This window comes from Limanda limanda, chromosome 20 (assembly GCF_963576545.1).
Source record: "Limanda limanda chromosome 20, fLimLim1.1, whole genome shotgun sequence".
NCBI classification, from domain to species: domain Eukaryota; kingdom Metazoa; phylum Chordata; class Actinopteri; order Pleuronectiformes; family Pleuronectidae; genus Limanda; species Limanda limanda.
The window spans coordinates 762,501-790,402 of NC_083655.1; the positions used below are offsets into that span (position 1 = coordinate 762,501).

The window sequence follows — 27,902 nt, forward strand, 5'->3', positions numbered from 1 at the left end:
GATGAAGTATTTGTGATAATGAATTTGTGAAAGACCCTGAGAGCGAGATTATATATATTTCTAGATTTATATATGTGTGTGTGTAAAAAGAGAAATCATCCATAATTGAACAAATTAGATTAACATGCAAGAAAGAAAAGTAGCCTAAACTCACCCTTAACTGAACACGATGGATTTTCACAGTTTTATATGCATTTATATGTCAGAGAGAAAAAATACAAATAAGCACAAACAAAAATCATCCAAACTAAAAATAAACAGAACCGACGGAGTCTCGACTCAGATCTACGTAAAGCTTTTTGGATTCAGGATTTCTTATTGCTACGTCCGAGTCGCACTCCGACGCTACGGCAAGTGGGAGGAGCCACAACACAAACCATCACTTCTGCAGCATAAATGTGATACTTTCAAAACATGGCTTCTTCTCACTGTGGAAACTAACACACACACACACACACACACACACACACACACACCTGGGCTCCAAATAAATACATTTAAAAACAGTCCATGTGCATTCGAATGGAACTCCAGTATTCATATGGCCGTGCACGCATACACACACAGACACACACACTCATACAGACACACACACTCACACAGACACACACTCACAGACAATCGCACATATTCCCGAGGAGGTGGACAAACATACAATAATTCAGAGGGAAAGTTTCTTCAGCCAAATCAAGATCAGAACTCATTGAAGGTTGAGACTCAACGAACCAGTGGTTCCAGCAGCTTCAGCTCCAGTTTGGTTTGAAGTTCTCGTGAAGACACGTTCTCGTTCCACCGTCGACTGAAGGAGAACCGGAGCTTCACGGAGAAACGTCTCATTCAGGAAGTGTTTCTTCTTCAGGTGCAACTGGACTCTGAGAGGATTCTACCAGCTGGGAAACTTAAACGATTCATTTGCTCCATTAACCAACATGGAGCCAGAAGGGAGGAAGCTAACTTAGCTTAGCATAGCATGGCCCACTTGTTCCCATTTAAAGTTCTCAGGTTTTAGACGATAGTATAAAAATATTCCTGAAGTTTCTTGCTAGCGTGAAACTCTCGGATCCAGTCGACTCCAAACATGAAACACAGATTCTTATCATTTCCAGTTCCACGCTAACGTTTCTAACGCGAGTGTTCGAGGGTTTGAATTCTGACGATTTTGACTTTAGGGAAATCGTGGGAAACTTTGGAAGAGACGAAGAAAAACAGGACGAAGGATAATTTGACGAAACTCATATTTGATCCGGAGTCGATTTATCATTCAAAGGTAAAACATCAGGATTTTGTGAAAGTCAACCAGCGAACACGGGGGGGGGGGGGGACTCGCTCTCCTGATTGCGTCACAACGTTCCACTGTAGTAGAAGTAGAAGAATAGAAGTAGTAGTAGAAGTCGTTAGTGCCGGTTTACAGCAGCGTCCCGTCTGCTTGTTCACGATCTTTCTCTCGGACCGACAGTCGCTGTCTGACGTTTTCGTTTTGAGCCGCTGAGGTTCGTATGTTTTGCTTATGAGGTCGATAATTGATATAAAAATAAACTGACGAAAACGTGCGAAGAGAGAAATATGCGATGTTCATCTTCACACGACGTCGGGATCAGTGACGACTCGGCCGGTTGGAGACGTGTCGGGTTGGAGGTTCACGACTTTGACTTGTTTGAGGAAATATGGTCCAGGAACATTTCATAAAACTCATCTAGCTCCTCCTGGAAACCACTGGAGAAGCAACGAAAGGTTTAATTCATTATTTCAAATCGGTTTTCAATTGGAAACATACGACTGATTGTCTCTGATGCTAAATGAATAAACTGTTAAGTTCACGTTTTCTTTGTATCAGTTGTTCTCGTCTCTGAAGACTCTGGAATACAAGGAAACATGCTAACGTTGTCCTGGACCGACGAAAGGAACTGGTAATACTGGAAGGTTAGCTAGGCCTGCTATTAGCTTCTGTTAATGCAGCGTTAGCCTGATTAGCAATTCCTCGCTGGTCAGTTAGCTGAAGCGCTTGTGCTTTGAGTAGATTTCAAAGGACCCAAAACAAGCTAACAGGCTAACGATTGGTGCTAGCGACAGCTTAGCATACACAACGAGTTAACTGTTGTCTTGTCTAGCCGTTGAACAACGCTCAGGCTAACAGAGCTAATGAGTGCTAGCTAACGTGCTGTAGAAATGTACCCAGTGAAGGCCTCAGCAGGTTGGTTAGCATGGTCCTACAAATTAGCCCTGGTTAGCATTAATTTGACCTGGAAGCTACTGTTAGCCCTTTTATCAGGAGTTGTGAATTTCTAGCAAATGTTAAAGTTAAATGCATAAAGCGTGCTAGCGATGACTCAGCCCTTTAGAGTTTGGATTTGACGCTGCAGTTGAAACTAATTCATAACAACTCAGACGTGTGAAGCCACGCCTCCGGCCACAGTGGAAACCGGGCTAGCACAGAATTAGCCGTGCTAGCCCGGTGGAAGACACAGGATGTGAGGCTGCGATGCTCGTCCGATCTGTTCGTGGTCGCAGTTAAAAGCAGAGATTGAGGTAAACTGAGCCACATGAGGCCCTGGTATATACCCTACGTGAACACTAGGGGGTGACGATGAGACACAGGTGGGAGTCGCACACATACACAACAAAACCTTTGATTTGTTCAGTTATAAAAAATATCCACAAAACACAAGAATTCCCGTGGCTACGCTGCAGCTCGCTGCTAACAACACACACATCGTACACACGCTCGACAAAGAGTCAACTGAGAATGATTAGGAAAGAGAAAATATTAACACAACCCAGAGGGAGACGCAGAGGGATCACAAGTGTGAAGGATTACACAAACAAACACAAAGAGCAAAAGGATCAACACAATTTTTCTTTCACACAGAATTTGACTTTGTCAAGTTCATAAATGTTTTGTGTATCTGCCGCGAGCCGGAGGAAGGATTTCCAGTTAAAGACGTGGTTCGCCACACGGGGGGAAGCGGCGTCCCCGCCATGTTGGATTCTATCCAGAAACACGTGAACAGAAGTTTGAATTCTGAAAAGCTGCTGACGGACCAAAGAAAAGAGTCCAGTTCATCGGGTTCTGTCCGATCTTCACGGCTAGCTCTCCGACGTGACGGCTCCGTCTCGTTGATCATTCATTCGCAAACAGAATCTAGAACCATAATAAATCGTAACTTTATTCTTTTTATTGCTGAAGTATAGATTCCCCGCACAAAAAATAGTAATGCAATTCATTGTCATCGTAAAAAGCTATAAAAATTAGATCCATCCTCCGTAATAATGCAGATAAAGATATAGCAAAGAACATCGTAGAAGGAGGACTAGTAGTAAGGCACTTCAAGAAAACCAGCTGCAGCTTCTTCAAAAACTGTTTTTCTGGGCTGGTTTTTGCATCATCATCATCATCATCATCATCATCAGTGACGGTAGCGTGATGAAGGGCGTTTCCATGGTAATGCACTGTGGTGACGCTCAGCAGCTCCGGAGGCTCCTCCTCAGTCCCCCCCGACCAGAGGAGGCTCTCCGTTGGGAAGCGTTTGCTCCAGCAGCCCCTGGGTGGCGCCCTCTGCAGGCGTGGAGGTGAGGGCTCCCCCTGGTGGCGAGCTGGAGGCGGAGGGGGCGGGGTCTTTGGAGGAGTTTGGGTCCCGGGTTGGTTTCTGCTCGCTCGTCTTTGTGTCGGTAGCTTGTTGCCGTGGAGACGTGCTGCTGTCGGGTTGCTGCGGCGCCGAGTCGACACAAAGTTCAGATTCGTTCTCCGGCTCCTCAGAGGGAACCGGGGGGGTCGGCTCTGACTCCGCCCCTTCCTCAGATTCTGCTCCGGGCCCAGCCTCCTCCTCCTCGTCCTTCACCTCCTTCTTCTTCTCCTCCTTCACCTCCTCCTTCTTCTCCTCCTTCACCTCCTCCTCCTTCAACTCCTCCTCCTCCTCCTCCTCCCCCTCCTCCTCCTTGGCGGCGCTGCTCCCACACTCGCTCTCGTTCTCCGAGGGGGGGCCGGTGGAGGTGGGCGTGGGGCTGCAGGAGTCTCCGTCCTCGCCCTCGGCGCCGCGGGGCTTCAGGTGGATCCTCTGGTGACGCACCAGGCTGTGCTTCAGAGTGAACGTCCGCTCGCACGTCTGACACTGGTAGGGCCGCTCGCCTGCAGGGGGAGGAGTCACAGGGGGAGGAGTCACAGGGGGAGGAGTTACAGAGATCAGTCCACGGAATGAAATCACAAACACATCAAAGGAAATCACAAACACGTTTTCATTTCACCTGAAAACTTGTAACTGAACAATCTGAGAAGTTAGAACACAACCAGTGAGAAGTGTGTGTTCCCTGTGTGTGTGTGATTGGTTGTGTTACCTGTGTGTGTTCCCTGTGTGTGTTCCCTGTGTGTGTGTGATTGGTTGTGTTACCTGTGTGTGTTCCCTGTGTGTGTTCCCTGTGTGTGTGATTGGTTGTGTTCCCTGTGTGTGTGTGATTGGTTGTGTTACCTGTGTGTGTTACCTGTGTGTGTGATTGGTTGTGTTCCCTGTGTGTGCAGGTTGTGTTACCTGTGTGTGATTGGTTGTGTTACCTGTGTGTGTGTGCAGGTTGTGTTACCTGTGTGTGTGTGATTGGTTGTGTTTCCTGTGTGTGATTGGTTGTGTTCCCTGTGTGTGTGATTGGTTGTGTTCCCTGTGTGTGTTCCCTGTGTGTGTTACCTGTGTGTGTGTTAGCAGGTTGTGTTCCCTGTGTGCAGGTTGTGTTACCTGTGTGTGTGTGATTGGTTGTGTTCCCTGTGTGTGATTGGTTGTGTTCCCTGTGTGTGTGATTGGTTGTGTTACCTGTGTGTTAGCAGGTTGTGTTCCCTGTGTGTGCAGGTTGTGTTCCCTGTGTGTGTGCAGGTTGTGTTACCTGTGTGTGTTCCCTGTGTGTGTTCCCTGTGTGTGCAGGTTGTGTTCCCTGTGTGTGCAGGTTGTGTTACCTGTGTGTGTTCCCTGTGTGTGTTCCCTGTGTGTGCAGGTTGTGTTACCTGTGTGCAGGTTGTGTTACCTGTGTGATTGGTTGTGTTCCCTGTGTGTGTGCAGGTTGTGTTACCTGTGTGCAGGTTGTGTTCCCTGTGTGTGTGTGCAGGTTGTGTTCCCTGTGTGTGTGTGCAGGTTGTGTTACCTGTGTGATTGGTTGTGTTCCCTGTGTGTGTGCAGGTTGTGTTACCTGTGTGCAGGTTGTGTTACCTGTGTGTGTGTGCAGGTTGTGTTCCCTGTGTGTGTGTGCAGGTTGTGTTACCTGTGTGCGACCTCATGTGTCGGGTCAGGTCCTGCAGGGACCAGAACCTTTTCCCACAGACGTTACAGATCTTCTTCCTCTTGTCCACTCGTCCTCCGCTCGTCTCTCCTCCCTCGTGACTCTTTGGTTCTGTCTCTTCATCGCTCCTCTCCTCCTTGTCCTTCTCCTCCTCTTCCTCCTCCTCCTCTTCCTCCGACTCCCCGCTCTCCCCCCCCTCGCTCTCCACTCCTCCTCCATCCTCCAGGTCCATCTCCCTCATCTCCTCCTCTTCATCCTCCTCCTCTTTCTCCTCCTCAGCCGGTTTGGTGGCGTTGCTCTCTGGCTCCTCCTCGGCCTCGGGCGTCTCCTCCTCCGGTGCCGGCGCCGGCGTCTCCTCTGAGAGGTGCGCCCTCTCGTGGCGGGCGAGGGTGGTGGCGTAACGGAAACTCTTCTTGCAAACTCGACACACGTGTTTGTACTCCGGCTGCTGCTTCACCACAGGAGCAGAGGAGGAGGAGGAGGAGGAGGAGGAGGAGGCTGCAGCCTTCCTCTCCTTCTCCTCCAGCTCCGGGCCCTGGGCGGCCCCCTGGGGGGCGGAGCTGGACGAGGGCGCCGAGGAGGAGGCAGAGGAGGTGGGCGGGGAGCTCTGCTCTTCCTGGGCGGAGCCTGAAGACGTGGAGAGCTTGAAGTCGATGAGCTTCTTCCCGAAGTCCAGGTCCAGACTCTTGTTGCTGTGACAGTCGTCGTCGCTGCTCATCGCCTGAACACACAACGCACGCCACATCAGATCAGCAACACGCCACACGCCACACGCCACATCAGCAACACGCCACACGCCACATCAGCAACACACGCCACATCAGCAACACGCCACACGCCACACGCCACATCAGCAACACGCCACACGCCACATCAGCAACACGCCACACGCCACATCAGCAACACGCCACACATCACATCAGCAACACGCCACACATCACATCAGCAACACGCCACATCAGCAACACGCCACACGCCACACATCACATCAGCAACACGCCACACATCACATCAGCAACAGCTAGTAATTATATTATTAATATAGTAACGATTCAAATCTCGTTCCTCCGATCACGTGGTGGAGTCGTTACCTTGGTGCTGCTCAGCGGAGGCTGTTTCCTCTGAGCTGCTCTGCTCTCTGGCGCCCCCTGCTGGTCAGACACGTCGGAATCCTCCTGCTCGTCCTCGTTTTCAGTTGAACTGAAATCTGCAACACAACAAACCGTCAGCAAACTGAGCAACAACACAACACAACTACACAATTCAATGAAACTAAAGAAGAAGTGAATGATGAGTCAACAGCAGAAGTTCCACTAATTATTTAAAATAAATCTTTCATGACGAGACGTCCAATGACAATATCATGAAATGAAAAGTTAACACAAAACTAACGTTTCACTGACTGACCTTGACTTGACGTGGGGGAGGGGCTTGTTTGTGTGAAGTCCAGCTCCTGCTCCAGTGGGTCGGGGCTCCCGGCCGAGGGGGAGGGGCCTCCGGGGGTGTTGGCAGCGCTGAGGTCGTGTGCTGCTGCCTGCTCCGTCTCCGACTGACTCTCTGAGGGACAACACAATCAACACAATCAACACAATCAACACAATCAACACAATCAACACAATCAACACAATCAACACAATCAACACAATCAACACAATCAACACAATCAACACAACCAGTACATTCATCACTGGTTCACAATCTGGTGTTCGAGGTTCTTCAAACATGTCACAAGAAGAATGAACATGTGTGTTTGAGTTTTTAAACATTCCACAGAGCTCCTCCCACTGACCTCCGCTCTCGTGCGAGCCGTCCTCTCCGTCCTTCTTGCCGAGCGAGCCGCTGCGCCGCAGCGTGCGGTGCGTCACGCCGTGCTTCCTCAGCAGGTGGCGCTCACAGTTGGATTTGGTGGAGAAGAAGGCGTCGCACTTCGGACACGGGAACGGTTTCTGACCTGAAGGAGAAAGAAGAAGAATCTGTGTGAGGAGGAAACATCTGGACGACCAGTGTGGGTCTGTGAGTGTGTGTTTGTGAGTGTGTCTGTGAGTGTGTGTGAGTGTGTGTCTGTGAGTGAGTGTGAGTGTGTGAGTGTGTCTGTGAGTGTGTGTGTGTTTGTGTGTGAGTGTGTGTGTGTGTGAGTGAGTGTGAGTGTGTGTGTGTCTGTGAGTGTGTGTGTGAGTGTGTGTGTGAGTGTGTGAGTGTGTGTGTGTGTGTGTGTGAGTGTGTGTGTGTGTGTGTGTGTTACCGGTGTGTGTGTGTGTGTGTGTTACCGGTGTGTGTGTCTGTGTGTTACCGGTGTGTGTCTGTGTGTGAGTGTGTGTGAGTGTGTGTGTGTGTGTGTGTGTTACCGGTGTGTGTGTGTGTGTGTCTGTGTGTGTTACCGGTGTGTGTGTGTGTGTGTTTGTGTGTGTGTGTGTCTGTCTCTGTGTGTGTGTCTGTGTCTGTGTGTGTTACCGGTGTGTGTGTGTGTGTGTTTGTGTGTGTGTGTGTCTGTCTCTGTGTGTGTGTGTGTGTGTGTGTGTTTGTGTGTGTGTGTGTCTGTCTCTGTGTGTGTGTGTGTGTGTGTGTTACCGGTGTGTGTGTGTGTGTGTGTGTGTTACCGGTGTGTGTGTCTGTGTGTTACCGGTGTGTGTGTGTGTGTGTGTGTGTCTGTGTGTGTGTGTGTGTTACCGGTGTGTCTGTGTGTGTGTGTGTGTGTGTGTGTTACCGGTGTGTGTCTGTGAGTGTCTGTGTGTGTGTTTGTGTGTGTGTGTGTGTTACCGGTGTGAGTGTGTGTGTGTGTGTGTCTGTGTGTTACCGGTGTGTGTCTGTGTGTGTCTGTGTGTGTGTGTGTGTGTCTGTGTGTGTGTGTGTGTGTGTGTGTGTGTGTGTTACCGGTGTGTGTGTCTGTGTGTTACCGGTGTGTGTCTGTGTGTGTGTGTGTGTGTGTCTGTGTGTTACCGGTGTGAGTCAGCATGTGTCTCTGCAGGGAGCTGGCCCAGGGAAACACTCGGGGACAGAACGGACACGTCATCTTCTGCACAGAGTTGGAGTAAGCGTTCTTCTTCCCTTTCTTCACCTCCTCCTTCCCTCCTCCCTCCTTCTCCTCCGCCTCTCCTGCTCCGTCCGCGTCTGTTCGATCAAACCTCGGTTAATCACCCGGAACCTTCGCGTCACTTCCTGTCGGCGTCCGGTCGGTCGCCCCCCCCCCCCCCCCCCCTTACCTCTCTTCCCGCCCGGGTCTGCGCCGCCGCTCTGCAGGTACGTGCTGAACTTGTTGGTGTCGGTGGTGGCGAGCATCTTCTCCACGCTGGAGAACTCGCCGCTGGACTCCAGGTCGATGCCCCCCCCCCCGCCGCCCGCAGCGTTCTTCTCTCTCGACGCCAGCAGCGCCAGTTTCTTCCGGGAGCGTTTCCTGCAGAAGAGAAGAATCATGAAACATCTTCCACCAAACAGAGAGAGAGAAGCTCAGGTCAGTGGAGGTCAGTGGAGGTCAGTGGAGGTCAGTGGAGGTCAGTGGAGGTCACGCACCTGGAGGATCCCTCAGACGTGTCGTCGCTCTGCGTCTCCAGAGCGCCGGGGGGGCCGGGGGCGTCGCCGGCTGGCTCGGCCGGAGGGGGGGGGGCGAGGCTCGGGGGTTTGACCTCCAGCGAGACGGCTTCTCTCTTCAGCAGGTCTGGAGCTCTGGAGACCGAGTGGATGATCTGAGCGATGGAGGCGAGGGGGGGGAGCTCCTTCAGGGCGCTGGGGGGGGCGGAGGAGGTGGAGGAGGAGGTGGGGGGGGCGGAGGAGGTGGGGGGGGCGGAGGAGGCCGGTTTGGGCAGCAGTGGTTTCAGACGCTGCGTCCGAGCAGAGCTGTTGAGATTGGGGAGGGGGGGAGGGGGAGGGGTCGACCCAGGGGGGAGCTGGTAGCAGCCGAGCTGGGGGTGCGGGTGGAGGGCGCCGCCCACCTTCTCGTCCTTGGACAGAGGCGGAGCCAGCTGCTGCGTCTCGATGCTGCTGCCGCTCGGCTCCGCCTTGATCTCCCTCCGCGTGGCAGGCTCCGCCTCCCGGCGCGGCCGCTTGCTGGGCACCGACAGGTCGATGGGCTGGTCCACGCCCGAGAGGTCGAAGGTCGGGGAGACGCTCTCCAGTTTGACCCCGGGTGACCCCACCTGGCTCCCGGCGCCACGACCTTTAGCGGAGAAGTCGAGCGGCTGGTCCAGGTCTGAGGGAAACACCAGGTTCACTTCCTCCAGCTTCACGGCGTGGAGCATCGGGACCGGGGGGGCGACCCCGTTCAGCAGGACCGCGGTCGTCGCCGCAGCTCGAGGGGCGGCGCCGGGCACGGCGGCGGGCTGCAGCGAGGCGATGTGCTCCTCGATCTCCCGCTCCTGCACCTCCGGGTGCTGCTTCAGCAGGTGATGGATGCAGTTGCGTTTGGCGAGGAAGGCGGCGCCGCAGCGCCGGCACTCGAAGGGCTTCTTCTGGCAGCCGTTGTGCGTGCGCAGGTGGATCTGCAGCGCCCGGTAGGTCTTCAGGTCCTCGCCACAGAACCGGCAGGTGGTCTCGGCGCCGGTGCAGCCCGGCTCCGCCTCCTGGGTGGTGCCGGTGATGGCGGCGATGTTTCCCGCGGTGGCCGAGGTCACGTACTTGATGTTCCTCTCGATGTCCTTCCTGGAGTTCTTGGCGTGTTTCTTCCTGAGGTGGCGCTCGCAGTTGGCTTTGACAGTGAACGGATAGTGACAGACCCGGCAGACGTACGGCCGCTCGCCGCTGTGCGTCCGCAGGTGTCGGATCAGCGTGGCCTTGTCCGGCGCCACGTAGTCGCAGATGTTGCACTGGTGCGGCAGGATGCCGAGGTGGAAGCGCATGTGCGCCTGCAGCACGCCGGAGAAGGAGAAGACCTGCTCGCAGAAGCGACACGGGAACGAACCTTTGGCCGAGCCGGCGTTCCCGTTGCTCCCCGCTTTGGCTCCTGGCTTCCTGCTGCTAAGCCCCGCCTCCTCGTGTACGGCCGTGGTCGCAGCCGGCGGCGAATCGGACGACGGCGTGTCGGCGTCGCCCATGAACTCCGCCTCCATCTGCCCTCCGCTGCCGGTGGAGGAGGAGGAGGAGGAAGGCGACTTGAAGAGGTTGGGGTTGGGGGGGGGGAGGCCCGGGCTGATGCAGCCCAGCGACGCCTGCTGGGAGCTCTGGAGGGGGGGGGGCGTGGTCGCCGTGAGGCTGGAGCGGGGGGTGCTGGGAGGTTTGGGCTTCAACGGCGGCATGGCCTTCGGAGCCGGGGGCGGACCTGGGGGCGGACCTGGGGGCGAGAAACAGAACCACTGAGCGTCGGTCGGATTCAGGATCTGATGATCGACTGAGGAACATAGGCCACACCCACCTTGACCTCCGGGGAACCCGGGAGCTTTGGCGAGCGGCGGGAGGCTCAGGCCCATCTGATTGGGCGCTGCGGACGCCACTTTGAGGATCTGCTGGATGTCGGCCAGCTCCATGACCCCCACCCCCCCCGCCTCGCTGGGTTTGGCGCCGGACGAAGCGGCGCTGGCGGCGGCGGCGCCCCCCCCAGTCTGCAGGAGGAAGCCCGTCTGGAAGGGCTGCGTGGACAGAAGGCTGAGGGCCGCCAGACCCCCGAGCCCCCCGAGACCCCCGAGAGGGAGGGTCAGACCCCCGGACAGGAAGGAGGGGGCGGGCTCCTGCGGGAGGCTGGAGCGCGGCGCCTCCACGTGGATCACCTTGATGCTGTCCAGGTGCGCCTGGTGGATCTCATCGTCCGAGGGTCCGGACGTCACCTGGAACAATCAAGACCCCGAGTTACCACAGAACTACTCCAGGTCATAGAGGGCGTCGCCGGTCTCAGGACCCGCCTCTCTCTTTTTATTTTTTTTAATATTTTTATTAGGAGGTAAGTCACAGTAGAACAGGAATCAATGTCAAATTTACATTGAGTTTCACATCATCTCTGAACAACAATTTACAATCTATAGATATCGACATAAAAACACTCGATGGATTGAGAGTGAGTTTTACATTCTTCCTCCGAGGATGTTTTTCTTAATTTATGGACGTGGTCATGCGAACAATACATAACACAACTCAATGAAAATAATAATGATAAATAAATAACTTAAAATTCTATTAAGTAATAATTAAGTATTAAAGCTGCACAGTATAAATAAATTAAAAAATAAAAAAAATAAAAAAAAGTAATAATAATTTAAAATAAAAAAGTAAATGAATAAATAAAAAGGAAGAAGAAAGAGAGAATAGAGAGAGAGGGGGGGGGGGGGTCCGTCAATCAGGGGGCAGGGACTGGAGAGAGTGAAAGAATGTAAGAAAGGGAAGAAGCCACTTATTATAATATTTGTTAGATCTACCTTTCACTGAATATCTGATCTTTTCCAGCTTTAGGAAAGACATGGTGTCGTTGAGCCACTAGAGGGAGCTCTAGTCGACTTCCAGTGGAGAAGAAGGTGGCGTCTTGCCAGTAAGGAAGTGAAAGCTAACATGTCTAATTGAGTCGAGGTAAACCGGTTGTGGTTCTCAGTGATACTGGGGTGGATTTGCGACAGTCGAGCTTTAGACTCTAAACTTTAAACTGTAGAAGTGTGAGACGAGCTCAGGATGAACTTGTGTACATGTTCTTAAGAGCAGCGTCCCACCAGTCATCCTCCAGGTTTAGATCCAGCTCATCTTCCCAGGCAGCCCTAACTTTAGCAGCTGGAGAGCAATCAAAAGACAGAAGTTCATTATAAACTTTAGAGATAAGTGATTTCTGAAGTGGATCGTGGTTTATAAGCCCCTCCCACTGTAGGGTCGGGGGCGAGGAGGGAAAAACTTGAAACAAAGCTTTAGCGCAGTGTCTAATTTGAAAGTATCGAAAGAGATGAGAAGTTGGGAGATGAAATTCTCCTGAGAGATTTGTAAAGCTGCGAAAAATACCATCTTTGTAAAGATCTTTAAAACATTTCAGGCCTTTATTATGTGAGAAAGGTTGAATCTGTAAGTGGAGGTTGAAATAAATGATTGTTCAGTAAAGGAGCTAAAGTAGATGTTGATTTAAATCTGAAGTGTTTCCTAAACTGATACCAAATTTTAAGTGTGATTAATGTAATTTTAACCACTTGATTATTTGTGAAGCCTGAGAGGTTGGATGGAATAGAAGAGGTAAGTAGAGCAGGTAAGGAGGATGAAACACATGACTGTGCCTCTAGGTGGCACCATGGCAGATTCACTGACTTGAACCAAAATTACATTTTTTGAATATGTGTCGCCCAATAATACAGTTGGAAATTCGGAAGTGCCAATCCGCCATTGAATTTACATCTCTGAAGTGTGGATTTGCGGATCCTAGGAGCTTTTCCACACCATAAGAAGTCAGAAATAGTCTGATCGATTGTTTTAAAAAACTGCTTTGGCAGGAAAAGTGGGAGACAATGGAACAAAAATTGCCCATTTTGCCCAATTTTGTTGGGCAAAATGTTCATTTTAACCGCGTTAATTCTTCCAATTAACGAGAGAGGTAAGCTCTTCCATCTTTTGAGGTCAGACTTAATTTTAGACATTAAAGGTGAGAAATTAGCAGTAAAAAGAGAGTTTAACGTTCTGGTTACGTTGATCCCGAGATACCTAAAGCCAGAAAGGCTCATTTTGAAAGGGAGGTCTGATTGTGTGAGCCGTGATGCTGAAGCATTGACAGGATAGAATTCACTTTTAGAAGTATTCACTTTATAGCCTGAGAAAGAACCAAATCTCTGGAAAGCAGATAAGATTGTGGGAATCGAAAGGATCTGAGACATACAACAATAAGTCATCTGCATAAAGTGACAACTTAAATTCTGTGCCTAATCGTGAGATCCCAGTAGAAGTGGAGGAGGACCTCAGAAAGATTGACAGGGGCTCTATAGCTAGACCCGCCTCTCTGAGGTCGTCGCTCGGCGCCGGTCTAGGACCCGCCTCTCTGAGGTCACGCCTCTCTGAGGTCACGCCTCTCTGAGGTCACGCCTCTCTGAGGTCACGCCTCTCTGAGCTCAGACACAAACACTTTGTCTTCCTGAAGCTCACCGTGGAAACGTCCTGGAGACCGAGCACTTCCAGGAAGCTGGCCTGCTTCGAGTGTGGAGTCACTTCCTCTCCCTCCATACCCTCGGTCTCAACGCCATTTCTTGCAGCTCCGCCCTCTTTGACTTTCTCCACCGTTTCCTCCGAGTCGGCGGGGGCGGGTCTGTCGTGGTGGGAGATGGTTTTGTGGAGCTCGAGGGCGGAGCGAAGCGGGAACGCCTTGTCGCAGCCGTCACAGACGAAGCGGTGGAACTTGCTGATGCAGCGGCGAAGGTTCGTCTCGCACCAAACCTGCAGGAGGACGGCGAGCAGCGTTAGAACACGGATCCTCAGACGCCAGGAGGCGGGTCTGAGTGGAGACGCCAGGAGGCGGGTCTGAGTGGAGACACGTTACCTGAGCGATGTGAGCGAACTTCTTGCAGGAGAAGTCGATGAAGGCCAGGTCGTTGAACCCGGTGGGGATGGAGGGGTTGTTCTGGATGAAGGGGCGGCCACTGGGGTCCTGGGGGAGGAGCTTGTGAACCGCCGCGTTGTGACGCAACAACCCGCGGTGAGTTCGGAAAGAAAGGCAGCAGAAGTCACACCTAGAGCAGAAGAGAGAGAGTTCACTGATCCGGTCAAAGAAATCAACGACTATAGATGTATAGTGTATATAGATGGTATGGATCAGCTGTAATACGACTGAAGTTTATATATTACTAATATCAATATACATATATAAATAAATTGATTTGTTTACTACAATGAAACCTGTTTAAGTTCAAACACTTTGGATACAGAAGTGAAACTTAACGATGTTTCATGTTCTTTGTGTTTCCTGCTTCATGAAGTCGATTTCTTCTGATTAATGTTTTATTTTCTGATCTGAAGGTTTTTAGTTACAGATATAAAATCTCACGGTGATGAGTCTTAGTTTCACACTAAAATAGAATCAATGCAACGATCGGTTGATTAATCAGTTATCACTTCATAATTCATTAGAATCATTTCTATTCTTCCATCATTGTGAATGTGTCCAGATGTTTTTCACAACTTTGCTCTCTTTTCATTCGTTCTTCCTCTCTCTCTCTCTCTCCCTCTACCTCTCTCTCTCTCTTGTATCATTTTCTCGTCTCTTCCACTTCTTCAGTCTAAAGAAACAAAGTTGCTTCTGTGGCCACAAGGTGGCGACATTTCTCTGTGTTTCTGGATCAGGTTTGATGTTCGAATCCGGTTCAGAGAAAAAACTGATGAAAGACACAAAAATATCTGAACGATCGTTGAAACATTTGTTTAAAACTTAAACGGACACAACTCGTGTCCTCACATGTGTAGAAGTGTGTGTGTGTGTGTGTGTGTGTGTGTGTGTGTGTGTGTGTGTGTGTGTGATAACCTGCTCTTGTTAAGCACTGAGAGGACAGCTGCTCAACGTCTGCCACAGTCACACACTCTTATCACGTCCACGTGTGTGTCTGTGTGTGTGTGTGTGTGTGTGTGTGTGTGTGTGTGTGTGTGTGTGTGTGTGTGTGTGTGTGTGTGTGTGTGTGTGTGTGTGTGTGTGTGGGTGTGTGTTTAAGCTGTGTGTAATCCACTCAGACAAGTTGTCACAGGGTTCTTGGTGGGAGGTGGGAGAGGGGACACCACACACTGTGGACCATATGTGGACCAGCACTTGTTAAACTCTCCTCCTCCATCCCTCCATCCCTCCATCCCTCCATCCCTCCATCCCTCCTCCTCTCATCCCTTTGTTCTACAGCTCGTGTGTTTCTTTGTCAATGTGGATCAGTTTCCTTCAACGTGTTCATCAATATTTCAATTCTTTTTGGACTGAAGGAGACGTTACTCTGAGAAATCACCGCATCGTTAAAATGTCTCAATTAGTTGCAACTATTAGTGATGAATCTATTCATAATCAATTAGGTTTTATTAATAGATCTTATGATCCTCAGGTTTCTCTTTCATAATTCATAAAACATCACATCATCTTTTCACTCATCTTTTACACACACTCAATCAAATGAACCTTCCCTCCCTCCATCCCTCCATTGCTCCGTCCCTCCATCGCTCCATCCCTCCCTCGCTCCATCCCTCCATCCCTCCCTCCCTCCATCGCTCCCTCCCTCGCCCCCTCTCTCTCTCTCTCTCTCTCTCTACACCTCCGATCCTCTTAGCGACTGATTAAAGAGGATTTACAGCTAAATATTCCTGTTGCCTCCATAACGAGCTCAGAGCCGCCTGCTGCCCTCCTCCATCCTTCCATCCCTCCATCCCTCCATCCATCCCTCCGTCCCTCCATCCCTCCATCCATCCCTCTATCCCTCCATCCCTCCCTCCCTCCATCCGTCCCTCTATCCCTCCGTCCCTCTATCCCTCCGTCCCTCCATCCCTCCATCCATCCCTCCGTCCCTCCATCCCTCCTTCACTTTACTGAATTGCCACATTAACTTATTTTTCTTTCTTTCTTTTGTTTCCTTTCTGCTTTTTCTTTCCTTACTTTCCAGCTCAGAAACAAGTTCTTTCTTTCTGAATGAATGAATGAATGAAAAAGCAACAGGATGAACTCAGTGTGTGTGTGTGTGTGTGTGTGGGGTGGGGGTGTTAGGAGTTTTGTTGCCATGGTGACAGATGGTATCTTTTCTGGGGGGTAGGAGGGTGTCGTCATGGCGACGGGACCCGGCTGAGCGCCTCCTCCTCCTCCTCCCTGTGACTTATTAAGACGCCCCTCTCTCTCTCCGGCCCACTGGTGACTTATTAGCCCCCCCCCCCTCTGGTTATCCATCCATCCGTTCATCTCTGAATCTGTCAGTGGTTACTTGACATGTTTTAATCCCTTCGACAGTTTCGATTTGTTTCTAATATGGATTTTATTATGAATGTAAAGATAAAGTTGATGAATCTGAATCAGTTGCAGTTTTCATCGTTAACTTGTTTCACTCTGAGAATCATTCATTTCAACTTCTTCTGTTATTTTCCAGTTCCCAGTTAAAGACTCGGGTCCAGGATTTTCCACCATATTTACTTTCCCCATGTTTGAAGTTTGAGTTATTGTGTTAAATATTATGTTGAGTTAAAGTTTGAATCTGATGATAAAGAAAACAAAGAACGTTTCAGGACATTTTAAACCTTTGTGTGTTTGTTCCTGTTTCATCTGATCTGTTAGTTTTGGTTTCACATTGTAATTTAGGAACTAAAGAATTTTGTCTGACATACATACGTCCTGTCGTCATCACCTACGTGGGCGGAGTCTACCTATACTTGACGCCGGACCTCACGTGCGTCTGATCCTGAAGCAGCGCCAGTGATCATTTTACATAAGTAGAAGTTAGTAAAAGTGTTAAAAATCAAAGCTCATTACAGGGGTTTATGGGGGGGAAGCAGGGGATTGTGGGACGCTGTGTGTATGTATATGTGTGTGTTTGTTTGTGCGTGTTTGCACGTGTGTGTGTGTACCTCAGTGCAGTGTCTGGGTGTGTGTCCATGTGTGCGTCCAGCTCCAGTCTGGAGCTGCAGGTCTTGAAGCAGATGGGACAGGGCAGCAGCTCCTCCTCTGATCCGCGAACCGCCGCCGCCGACTCCTCCCCCGCCGCCACGTCCTCCGCCGCCACCTGAACACCAGCGAGCACACGGGACCATGTTCACACCACCGACCACCGACCACCGAGGGTTCATTCACCTCTAACTGGTGTTGGCGAGGAAACGTTTTCTGGAGTCTGATGGAAATGAGTTGCGTCTCTACCTTCTTGCTGGGCGGCTCCTCCCCGTTCTCCTCCTCCGAGCCCTGCCTCCTCTTGACGGACGGGCGGCGCCGCTTGGCGATGGTGGGGGGGCAGATGGGGAGCATCCCGGTGGCCGGGTCCTTGTCGTGGATCTTCATGTGTCTGAGAGAGAGAGAGAGAGAAAGAAAGAAAGAAAGAGATGAAGCTAACTAAGAACTTTCATTAAACAGATAAAGATCTAAAAAAAACACCAAGTCAACAAACGTTAAACTTCAAACAGTGCAGTGTTCATCTGTGTGTGTGTGTGTGTGTGTGCATGTGTGTGTGTGTGTGTGTGTGTGTGTGTGTGTGTGTGTGTGTGTGTGTGTGTGTGTGTGTGTGTCTGTGTGTGTGTGCATGTGTGTGTGTGTGTGTGTGTGTGTCTGCTGTAAACGTGTCAAATCTGTGTTTGTTTATTTATGTATTTATATTTGATACTAGAACTAAGAGTTTGTAGGCTCTTCATAATTTTTTTATTATTTGTGTGTGTCTGTGTGTGTGTGCATGCGTGTGTGTGCATGCGTGTGTCTGCATGCGTGTGTGTGCATGCGTGTTTGTGCATGTGTGTGTGTGTGTGTGTGTGTGTGTAAAGGTCATCCAACGCATGTGGTGGCAGCAAAGTGTCAGTTTACGAAGGTTTAAAAAGGAAAGGAAACAAGGGGAGGAAAGAAGAGAGAAAAGGAGACAAGGAGATGAAATGAAGAGAGGAAGGGAGGAAAGAATAGAAGGGGGAGAGTTGAAGGGAGGAGATAAGGAGAGAGGGGGGGGGGCAGGAGGTGAAGAAAGTGGGTTAACCAGCAGAAACAGGAGGAGAGGTGTCAGCTCTATTAATAGAAGCCAACAGGCAGCGAGCTGGACGCCCTTAAGAGGTCCTGACACAGTCAGCAGATCTCACACCAGCTGACAGGAAGTTGTTTATTAACCAATCAGGTGGGAAACAGAACTCAGCCAATCAGAGAGCAAAGTCTCCTCTGCCTAAAGTGTACTGTGACCCCAGCAACCGACCAATCAGAGGGCAGGACACGTGCAGCGTCTGCAGTCACACAATCCTGATGAATGTGTGTGTGTCTGTGTGTGTGTGTGTGTGTGTGTGTGTGTGTGTGTTTGTGTGTGTGTCTGTGTGTTTGTGTGTGAGAGGGCATCATGTATTTACAATGTATTAACAGTAAATTATGTTAAAGTTCCTCTGCTGCTTTAAATGTTTACAATGTTCCTTTTATTTTAATTAGCTCAGTTGTCTGTTGCTATGACAACTTAAACACACCAAAAACTAGATAGGAAACAACCTGAGCCGAATGTGAGCCGAGAGGAAACTGTGAGGACTAACCAGGGCTAACCAGAGCTAACCAGGGCTAACCAGGGCTAACCAGAGCTAACCAGGGCTAACCAGGGCTAACCAGGGCTAACCAGAGCTAACCAGGGCTAACCAGGGCTAACCAGAGCTAACCAGGGCTAACCAGGGCTAACCAGGGCTAACCAGGGCTAACCAGAGCTAACCAGGGCTAACCAGGGCTAACCAATGCTAACCAGGATTAACCAAAGCTAACCAGAGCTGACCAGGATTAACCAGGGCTAACCAGAGCTAGCTGGGACTAACCAGGGCTAACCAATGCTAACCAGGGCTAACCAGGGCTAACCAGGACTAACCAGAGCTAACCAGGGCTAACCAGGACAAACCAGAGCTAGCCAGGACTAACCAGGACCAACCAGGACAAACCAGAGCTAACCAGGACTAACCAGGACAAACCAGAGCTAACCAGGGCTAACCAGGACTAATCAGGACCAACCAGGATCAACCAGGACTAACCAGAGCTAACCAGGGCTAACCAGGACTAATCAGGACCAACCAGGACAAACCAGAGCTAACCAGAGCTAACCAGGACTAACCAGGACAAACCAGAGCTAACCAGAGACAAATGTGAGCTAACAGAGAGCAAATGAATAGAAAATAAACTTTCAGCTGAACTACTGCAAAGACACTGAGACTCTTAATTATTAAATTAGATTTAAATATATTAATGTCTCAATTTGTCTTGTTTTGTAGGAAATGCTACATTTTTTAATTTTTAATTTTAAATAACAACTACGGCCAGAATGTCTCATGCAATTTGTTTCTATAAAATGCATCGAAAAGTTCAAAATGTAAAACATTTGTATCAGGATAAACTTATTAGTATTTTGATTTGAAGAACAATAATGTTTTAGCTGTTTCTTATTTTGGAGGATTTATAAATGACAACACTATGATTATGAAGCAGATTTATAGTTAATAACTGAGTTTGAGCCTCTGACTCTTTTCAGGAACTGGACTCATGATCACAGAAGCTCTGAGGCTGAAGGAGTTTCTCTCTTTTTCTCTTTTTGTGTGATCTGTAACTTTCCTCCAGCGACGCCCCCCCGCCCTCCGACCAGAGATCAGTGGTTTCACGTTTCATCTCAGACTCTCTTTCTCTTCTCTTCTCTTCTCTTCTCTTCTCTTCTCTTCTCTTCTCTTCTCTTCTCTTCTCTTCTCTTCCCTCGTTCTCTGAATCCAAACTGTTCTAAATCTGTCTCCTTTATTGGAAACAACACATTTCAGATTTTGCCAAACAAGGATGAGAATTCATGGCTGAATCTTTTTCTTCCTTCTTTCCATCCCTCGCTCACGTCTCTCACTCATCTTCTTTCCTTCTTTTTCCTCCTCCCAGCCCCCCCCTCTCTCTCTCTCTCTCTGCCTGTTTGAAGATGGTTGAGTTGGAAAATCTCTCGTTTCACATTTCAAAGGATGCTCTGCTGCAAAATGGATCCCTCCCTCCCTCCCTCCCTCCCTCCCTCCCTCCCTCCCTCCCTCCCTCCCTCCCTCCCTCCGCTCTCCCTCCGCTCCTCTCTCCATCCGAACAGTCCTCCTCTTTATTTCCTTGCAGCACATGTGCAAACAGGCCTCACAGGGCGACGTGGAGTCGGACGCTCCTGCTTCACCTCCTCGCTCTCCTGCAGTTTGCATTGTAAATGAGCAGCAGCTCCGTCCGTCCTCGTCCTCTTTTCTTTTTTTCTTCCTGTTTTATTCCTCGTTGCAGGATTCTGAGAAAATGACGTAACAGTTTCCAGGGTGTGTTGATGGAAATCCTCCTCCAGGTCGGAGCAGCCGGCAGGAGGCCTCAGTGTGAGTTCAGTTTGTGTTTCAGAGAGAGAGAGAGAGAGAGAGAGAGAGAGAGAGAGAGAGAGAGACGCCGCCGCAGAGACTCGCCAAACCAGACCTCCGACTTTCTGAGGTAAAGGCTCGGGAGCAGAGAGCTGAGAGCAGCCGACCAACAGGTCCCAGAGAAGATCCCGTCAGCGATGAGGAGAAGATCCTCTGGTTCTTCTCCTCTCCTCCTCAAACCGCTCAGAGCTCTTCCTCTGTTCATTAGTAAAAGAAACTGAAAACGTCTCCTCAGCAAACTGAAGGGGATTCCAAACCTTTCCAGAGGAACAACTGTAAACATCTGTCTTTGACCTGCTCAGCAACAAGCAGCTGACATCCCAGCGACATCCACACTGTTGCTATGGTTACGCCTGCTGGAGTTTCCAGACTCTAAATCAGAAACTTGTGTGAACTGCTCTTGTTTTAGTTTGAAAACTCTGGGTTTTCAAGTCGCTCCTCCTCCTCCTCCTCCTGCCTCCTCCTCCTCCTCCTCCTCCTCCTCCTCCTCCTCCTCCTCCTCCTCCTCCTCCTCCTCCTCCTCCTCCTCCTCCTCCTCCTGCCTCCTCCTGCCTCTTCCTCCTCCTGACTCCTCCTCCTCTTCCTCCTGCCTCCTCCTCCCATCAGCCTCTCTACTGTTCTTCATCAGAACAACATGAACACGCTCACCATCATGTCAACAGAACCGGTTTCATTAAAACAGGAAGAACAACATCATCATTACATGATATGAGGGAAGAAGCCGTTTAAACTGCAGGTAACACACACACACACACACACACACACACACACACACACACACACACACACACACACACACACACACACACACACACACACACACACACACACACACACACACACACACACACACACACTCACACTGCTGAAGAGACCGTTGGATGCGATGGTGGAGGCTGGACTTCACTGATAAATGACTGGGCGTGTGTGTGTGTGTGTGTGTGTGTGTGTGTGTGTGTGTGTGTGAGTGTGTGTGTGTGTCTGTTAGGGGTGGATGGTTAAAAGTTGTCTTCCCACTTCCTGAGTAATCCCACCACACACGCACACACACGCACACACGCAAATGCCAACTTCCTGTGCCTGAGGTTTTAGTGTGTGTTCATGTGTGTGTTTGTGTGTACTAGGCACACACTGTTTTTATTTACAGTGTTTAACTTTTCCTGTTTTGAGATAAAAAATACATTTAAAATATCGTGTGTTTTTAAAGATGAATAAAGTTTAGTTTGAAACATTAAAACTGTAATAGTGATGTTTACGTGTCTTGTTGTGCGTTGCAGTGCATCAGTGTGTGTTGTGCGTTCTGTGTACATTGTGTGTGTGTGTTGCAGTGCATCATATGTGTGGTTGTGTACCTGTGCATGTTCCCGTTGGTGGTGAAGGTCTGTCCACACACCACACACTTGTAGGGTCTCTCTCCGCTGTGCACCAGCATGTGTCGGTCCAGCGACGAGGCCGAGCTCAGGCACTTCCCACAGATGCTGCACGAGTGGTCGCTCGCCCCGGCGTCTGTGTTGTGCTGCAGGGACACACAAACATGTGTTCATCTTCTCACGTGGACTCAGACGTTTGTGTTGTCACATAAAGAAGCTCCAGAACACGTCGGGGGGGGGTTTACCTGTCTGATGTGCATGGTGAGCGAGTGCTGTGATTGACAGTCCTTGTCACAGAGAGGACAGATAAAAGCTGAGCTGGTGTCTTTGGTGTCCTGAACACAAACACACACACAACTTCAGGTTAGACACTAAGAGTTCATCTCCGTCTGCGACTTTGGAAAAAATCCAAGCAGATTTATTTGTAGTATTTACAACAAACAGAATAAACGTCCAATAGAAACTGCTATTTGGTGTCATGAACTTTTAAATGTGTAAGTTTTTTGTTGATGTATCGATTAACACAGACTCACAATGTTTATACACAAACACCAGTGAGACGCACTGTTGCATCAGGTGACATGTTCCCTCATCACCACACACACACCCGTCTACCTGCAGCTTAGTGAGGACACTCATTGACATTATACATTCCCTAACCTTAACTTTCACCTCAACTTTAACTATAACCTTAACCTTAACTTTAACCTTAACTTTAACTATAACCTTAACTTTCACCTCAACTTTAACTATAACCTTAACTTTCACCTCAACTTTAACTATAACCTTAACTTTCACCTCAACTTTAACTATAACCTTAACTTTAACCTCAACTTTAACTATAACCTTAACTTTAACCTTAACTTTCACCTCAACTTTAACCTTAACTTTAACCTTAATTTTAACCTCAACTTAACTCTAACCATTAAACCAAGTCTTTACCCTCAAACAAGCCTTTGAGAAGCAAGGACCTTTAAAACGTCCTCACAAATATACAAGTGTCCACACACACACACACACACACACACTAACACACACACACACTCACACTCTCTGCTGAAGCACTTTTCCTTTTCCTGTTTCAGTTTCAGGAAATGATGACAAAGCAAGGAATGCCACAGTGCATGATGGGAGATGAGAGAGGAGGAAAACAAGGGGAGGAAGCCGGGAGATGAGGGGAGAGTGAAAGAAGAGGAGAAGCAGGGATGAAGAAGAGGAGGAGAAGCAGGGATGAAGAAGAGGAGGAGTCTACAGTCCACAGGGTTTGACTGACAGCCGGAGTCTGGGGACACTTACAGATTAAGATGTGTAAACAGTGATAGAGGTTTCCTGTGTGGTTGTGTGTTTGTTTTGTGTACCTGGGAGCGTCTTGCGTTGCGGCCGGGTGGGGCCCTCATGGCTGATGTGAGCGACTTGCTGGGGGAGGGGCTTAAAGCGGAGAGGAAGACGTTAATAAAACTTTTACTGAAGAGTAGTGAAGAGAAGTTATCTTTGCAAATCAGATCCTTTATCTCACTTATTTCTGAGCGTAGCTTTGTTTTTAATGTTCATGGTTATTACATGGTAATAATAATAATAATAATAATAATTATAGTAATAATTATGCAAAGTGCGTACATTTGACATGGAAATAAAAAAACTAGGAAATTGAGCATGTTTGTATTAAATATAAAAATATATAAAAGAATGCTTATGAAACATCTCATTATTAGATGGTCTGTGGTTACCTTGGCGACGGGCCGGCCGATGAGTTGGCGGAGGTGACTCCACTTTCTCCTTCTCCTTCTCCTCCTCCGTTGATGCTCTCTGCCGCCATCATCACGGTTGACATCATGGCGTTGATGGAGGACAGGTCGCCTCCTTCCGTTGCCATGGCTTCTCCTGCTCCTCCTCCTGCTCCTCCTCCTCCTCGGTCTCCGTTCTGTAGCTTCTCTCCTCCGCTCTCTGGCGCCTCCTTCATTCCGTTGATCGCTCCTGAAGGAGATTTAATATATTGAGACATTTGATAATATCTTCTTTTTTTGGTTCTAGGGTTAAAATGTGTTTTGTACGAACCTTTGAGGTTATTGTGTGTTTTCTCCTCTGCTTGCTCCTCCTCCTCTTCAATTATCTCAGTTTTGACTCCTCCCCCTTCTTGCAGCTCCTCTGTGGAGTTTTCCATCACTGCTGAAATATGAAAAATCCTCACGATTTAACATGTGAGCAGCAGAGAGGACGTTCATCATGAAACGTGTCACACAAACTAACACTCAGTGTGAGCTGGAGAGAAACAGCTTCTGTGTGGAAGCTTCACCAGCTGAGGGAGATTCTGCAGAAACGTTGTCGTTCTGGTAGATTTTGAATTCTACATTTTAAAGAACATTGATTGACTTTAACAATAGAAAGAAGTTCTGTTAATGACTGATGAGGATTCTTCTGTACGAGAAGAAACAGGAAAAACAGATTGTAAATCAAACCAACTTTTAAAAGTTGAAAAAGTGAGCGGATGTAGTTTGTTCACAGAATTAATCCTCTTATCCTCCGGTAAAACTTTTAATTTACATCACGTCTGCATCTTAAATGTTTACACAACTTCATCACTGAGAGCTGCTCCTCATCATCGATTCTCTCTGACAGATGAAGATCAGGAGCGAGCAGCGGACGTGACCTTTGAGCTGTAAGAGCAGATTGGCTCCGGGCCGACTGGACCAGAGTTTACAAGCTCACTCTAACTCCAGCAGGCCGGGAGAGAGAGAAGCATGGAGGAGAAGGATGGAGGAGAAGGATGGAGGAGAAGGATGAAGGATGGAGGAGACGATGGAGGAGAAGATGGAGGACAGAGAAGAAAAGAGGGATTTTCTCAGAGCAGAAGAAGAGAAGCTAATTGCTGTTTCCTGTTTGGCAGCCCCCACAGGAAGACGCTCTCCAGAACCGACCACTTCCTCCTCCAGCTCAGAGCAAAGCTGTGTGTGTCTGTGTGTGTGTGTGTGTGTGTGTGTGTGTCTCTGGGTGGGGGGGGGTGGATGTGTGGGGGAGGGGCTGGGGGGGTGTTGGAAATTCCTCGTTCAAAGGAAAACCAGAAGAGAAGGAGGAGAGAGAAGCAGCGAACGGAGAGAAGAAACTTCAGATGATAAAAAGTTCTTGTTTGTAAAGAAACTCAAACAGAGTCAAGAAGTGAAAATTAAAAAAAACTGAAATATCACCAAAAACAAATTAATTGTAATAAACAGAATTATTCACCTGTGGCAGAACCATAGAGACATTGAGTTACTTTTTAATCTAAACTTTATCATCTCAGCTTGTGAAACCTGTGAAGTTATGAGCTACATCCGGCTGATTTGCACACATTTTATTCTGTTTAATAACGATTTAAACTTGAATTACTTTCTAAAAATATAGTTGATTTACGTTTTTTATTACACACATTTTTTTATTAATTTGCAAGTTTTGATAATTTATAAATTTATCTTTATATTGAAATTTATAGTTGTTTAAATTTTATTTAAAGAATTTTGTGTCATTTAACTTTTTTTTAATTTTTAAGATTTTCAGTTTAAATATTTAATATAATCTAAATTAATTTGTTTACATATTTTAAATCAGATTTTGACCTTTTAATTATCTTTAAATATGATTGAAGTTTATATTTTAAAAAGTAGTAGAAGTAAAATTGGAAAGAGAACAGGAAGAAGATGAGTGGAGCTCTGCGAGTGACTGGTGACAACTGGCCGAGTGTGTGTCTGTGTGTGTGTGTGTGTGTGTGTGTGTTGTGTTTCCACTGACCTATCACTGCTCTTATATGACAAACTGTAACATGGTCGTGGCAGGTGCATCAACGCACATGCACACACTCGTGCACGCAAACACACAACTTATCCCTGGATTGTTTTTATACCAGCATCGTTGGTCGTCAGCTCGCACACACACACACACACACACGCACACATGCAAGCGCACACACACACACACACACACACTGTGTTGTGATTGGCTGACAGAGCGCTCAGGCAGCACTTTTTACAGCCGGCAGAAACGAGCGGCAACAGATGGCTGCAAGAGGAGAGAGGAGGAGGAGGAGGAGGAGAGAGGAGGGATGGAGAGAAGGAGAGATTAGGGTTGTTAGAGGAGAAGGATGGAGGATAAGAGGATCCTCTGCCTCCTCTCGTGTCACATGACTTCACCTCCTGCATCAATCATTTCTTTATCTGGAAGATTGTCTCGATCAACACCTGAATATTCAGTTGACGGGAAGTTTGTTTCGTGATTAATTGAATATAAATAAAGTTTCTAATGATTGAAGGACTAATAGTTTCAGCTGCGTGTCTTTAAAACACTTTGACCTGTTGTCTCCATCAAGTCGACCTGCTGGTGGCGCTAGAGACACGCGTCCCTCTGCACTCAGCTCTATGGCAGTGCAGAGATAGAAATAGATTAGAATAGAATAGATAGAATAAGTAGAAAGAAAATAAATGTCAGCATTAGCATAAGTGATATATAGGAAGCAGGGGATTGTGGGACACAGCGTACTGTGTGTGTGTGTGTGTCTCTGTGTGTGTGTGTGTGTGTGTGTGTGTGTGTGATAGCTGATGTTACTACATCTGTTCCCAGCCATCATTCTGACACAGGCTTCGACACTCCCTCCTGACACACACACACAGACACACACACACACACAAAAGCATAAAAAGGTCACTGTGTGGGAGCCAAGGAGTTAATGCATGTGTGTGTGTGTGTGTCTGTGTGTTAATGTGTGTGTTTGTGCTCTGTATCTGTCCCTGACACCTCTCTTCTCCATCTCATCACTAAGTTTCATTATCAAAGTGTTTGATCTGCAGGAAAGTTAAATATGAAGAAGACTCATTATTTTCTACATCAGCTCAGAGTCATATCTCAAACTCACAACAACAAACCAGTTAACACACAAACCAGTAAATAACAACTCACTAACACCATCAGTCAATCAGCAAACTAACCAACAATTATTATTATTATTATGACAGGATTCATTTAAGTGATGTTATCAGGAATGTTTACGTGTGTAGTAGTAACGTTCTCTTATCGTATATGACAGTAAATAAACCTCATTCTGAATTAACTGTTTTAAAGTGGGGGACATTAACTGTTTGGTAAAATGACCTTTGACCTCCTCCGGGTCAACCAGCAGCTACCTGAAGCACTTCCTGTCGTCTGAAAACCATAAATCCTCCGATCCGCCCCCCCCCCCGACAGAGCAGCTGAGTCCCAGCAGGCGGCAGATTCACTTCAATCAAAACCAGGAGAACTTCCAGTTCCACCGTGGAACCTTCAGAGCTGATCTGCTGTCAGAGGAGAACCCAGGTGGAGAACCGGCTCCTTCAGACCTGAGGGTTCCCTGTTAGCTGCACCTAGCATCGGTTAGCCTAGCATAACCTGGGAGTCCTATGGAGCTTTTCATCTTGGTAATCTGCTCATTAAAAACTCTCTTCATAACATAAGTGAAAAATGAAACTCGTTAGCTAGTTGATGCTAGTCAGGTTAGCTCCTGGTTGACTTGATTGAACTTTAGAGTTGAATGTTCATTTGCTTAATAAACTGAAAGTCTTGTACTTGTGTTCTCCTGTAGAACTGAAGAGTGACACACGTAGCCTGAGTGGCGTTAGCAGCTTGATAGCAGGCTAACAGGCTATCGTGCCAACAGGCTAACATGGTAACAGGCCAACATGCTAACAGGCTAACGGGCCAACAGGCTAACAGGCTAACAGCCCCAGAGGCAAACTGACAGTCACAGCTGCTGTAGAAAGTAAATCGTCATGAGGAGTCATCGACTGGCTCCTCCCTCTTTATCTAGCTAAGGAAATGGGATTTATAGTTATTTAAAATGTAAAGCTATTTCTGCTCAAGTGACATTAACATAAATAAGTTTGTGCCGATGATAAACAGGGTCACCTTCACCAAGCTAGGTGTAGCAGCGCTGCTAGCACCGTGAGCTAATTGGAACAGAAGTGCTGGTGTTAGCTGAAGCTAACGAGCTGAAGCTATTGAGCTGAAGCTAACGAGCTGAAGCTAACGAGCTATCCTTCATCTGGTTCCTTCACCTCCTGTGAGTGATGAAGAGTGATGAAGAGTGATGAAGAGTGATGAAGAGCTGTTCAAACCCCTGCAGTGACAGAATGAAACTCTTCAGGTGGTCTCATGGTTCTAATCGAACATCTCACCTCAAACCACAGATCGGATCAAACCGCTGAGCAGCGTCACAGACCACAGCTCGGCTGTTTGATCCTTTACAACGTGTGACGGCCCTAAAGCCGCGGTGACGCTGATACACTCTGAGGACGCCAGCGCCCGTTTGACCAGGTGACCTCTGACCCCTGAGCGAGCTGCAGCTGA

The 27,902-nt window shown here is 48.5% G+C and overlaps 1 protein-coding gene across 1 annotated transcript in view; it reads right to left on the reverse strand.

Annotated features, from left to right (window-relative positions):
• rreb1a (ras responsive element binding protein 1a) overlaps positions 1 to 27,902 on the reverse strand; it is a 30,753-nt gene that overhangs the window by 421 nt on the left and 2,430 nt on the right. Inside the window, exons 2-19 of the mRNA XM_061093887.1 lie at positions 23,613 to 23,720; positions 23,285 to 23,531; positions 22,916 to 22,985; positions 21,803 to 21,892; positions 21,540 to 21,703; positions 16,988 to 17,129; positions 16,702 to 16,856; positions 13,667 to 13,856; positions 13,276 to 13,563; positions 10,595 to 11,003; positions 8,761 to 10,513; positions 8,454 to 8,644; positions 8,191 to 8,361; positions 7,043 to 7,204; positions 6,661 to 6,810; positions 6,345 to 6,460; positions 5,236 to 5,974; positions 1 to 4,123 (exon numbers count right to left, since the gene is read on the reverse strand). The exon at positions 1 to 4,123 is cut by the window's left edge and continues 421 nt beyond it. Coding sequence (XP_060949870.1) covers positions 3,483 to 4,123; positions 5,236 to 5,974; positions 6,345 to 6,460; positions 6,661 to 6,810; positions 7,043 to 7,204; positions 8,191 to 8,361; positions 8,454 to 8,644; positions 8,761 to 10,513; positions 10,595 to 11,003; positions 13,276 to 13,563; positions 13,667 to 13,856; positions 16,702 to 16,856; positions 16,988 to 17,129; positions 21,540 to 21,703; positions 21,803 to 21,892; positions 22,916 to 22,985; positions 23,285 to 23,531; positions 23,613 to 23,718 — 5,784 coding nt within the window. The 5' untranslated portion in view covers positions 23,719 to 23,720 and the 3' untranslated portion in view covers positions 1 to 3,482. The remainder of the gene's footprint in view (positions 4,124 to 5,235; positions 5,975 to 6,344; positions 6,461 to 6,660; positions 6,811 to 7,042; positions 7,205 to 8,190; positions 8,362 to 8,453; positions 8,645 to 8,760; positions 10,514 to 10,594; positions 11,004 to 13,275; positions 13,564 to 13,666; positions 13,857 to 16,701; positions 16,857 to 16,987; positions 17,130 to 21,539; positions 21,704 to 21,802; positions 21,893 to 22,915; positions 22,986 to 23,284; positions 23,532 to 23,612; positions 23,721 to 27,902) is intronic.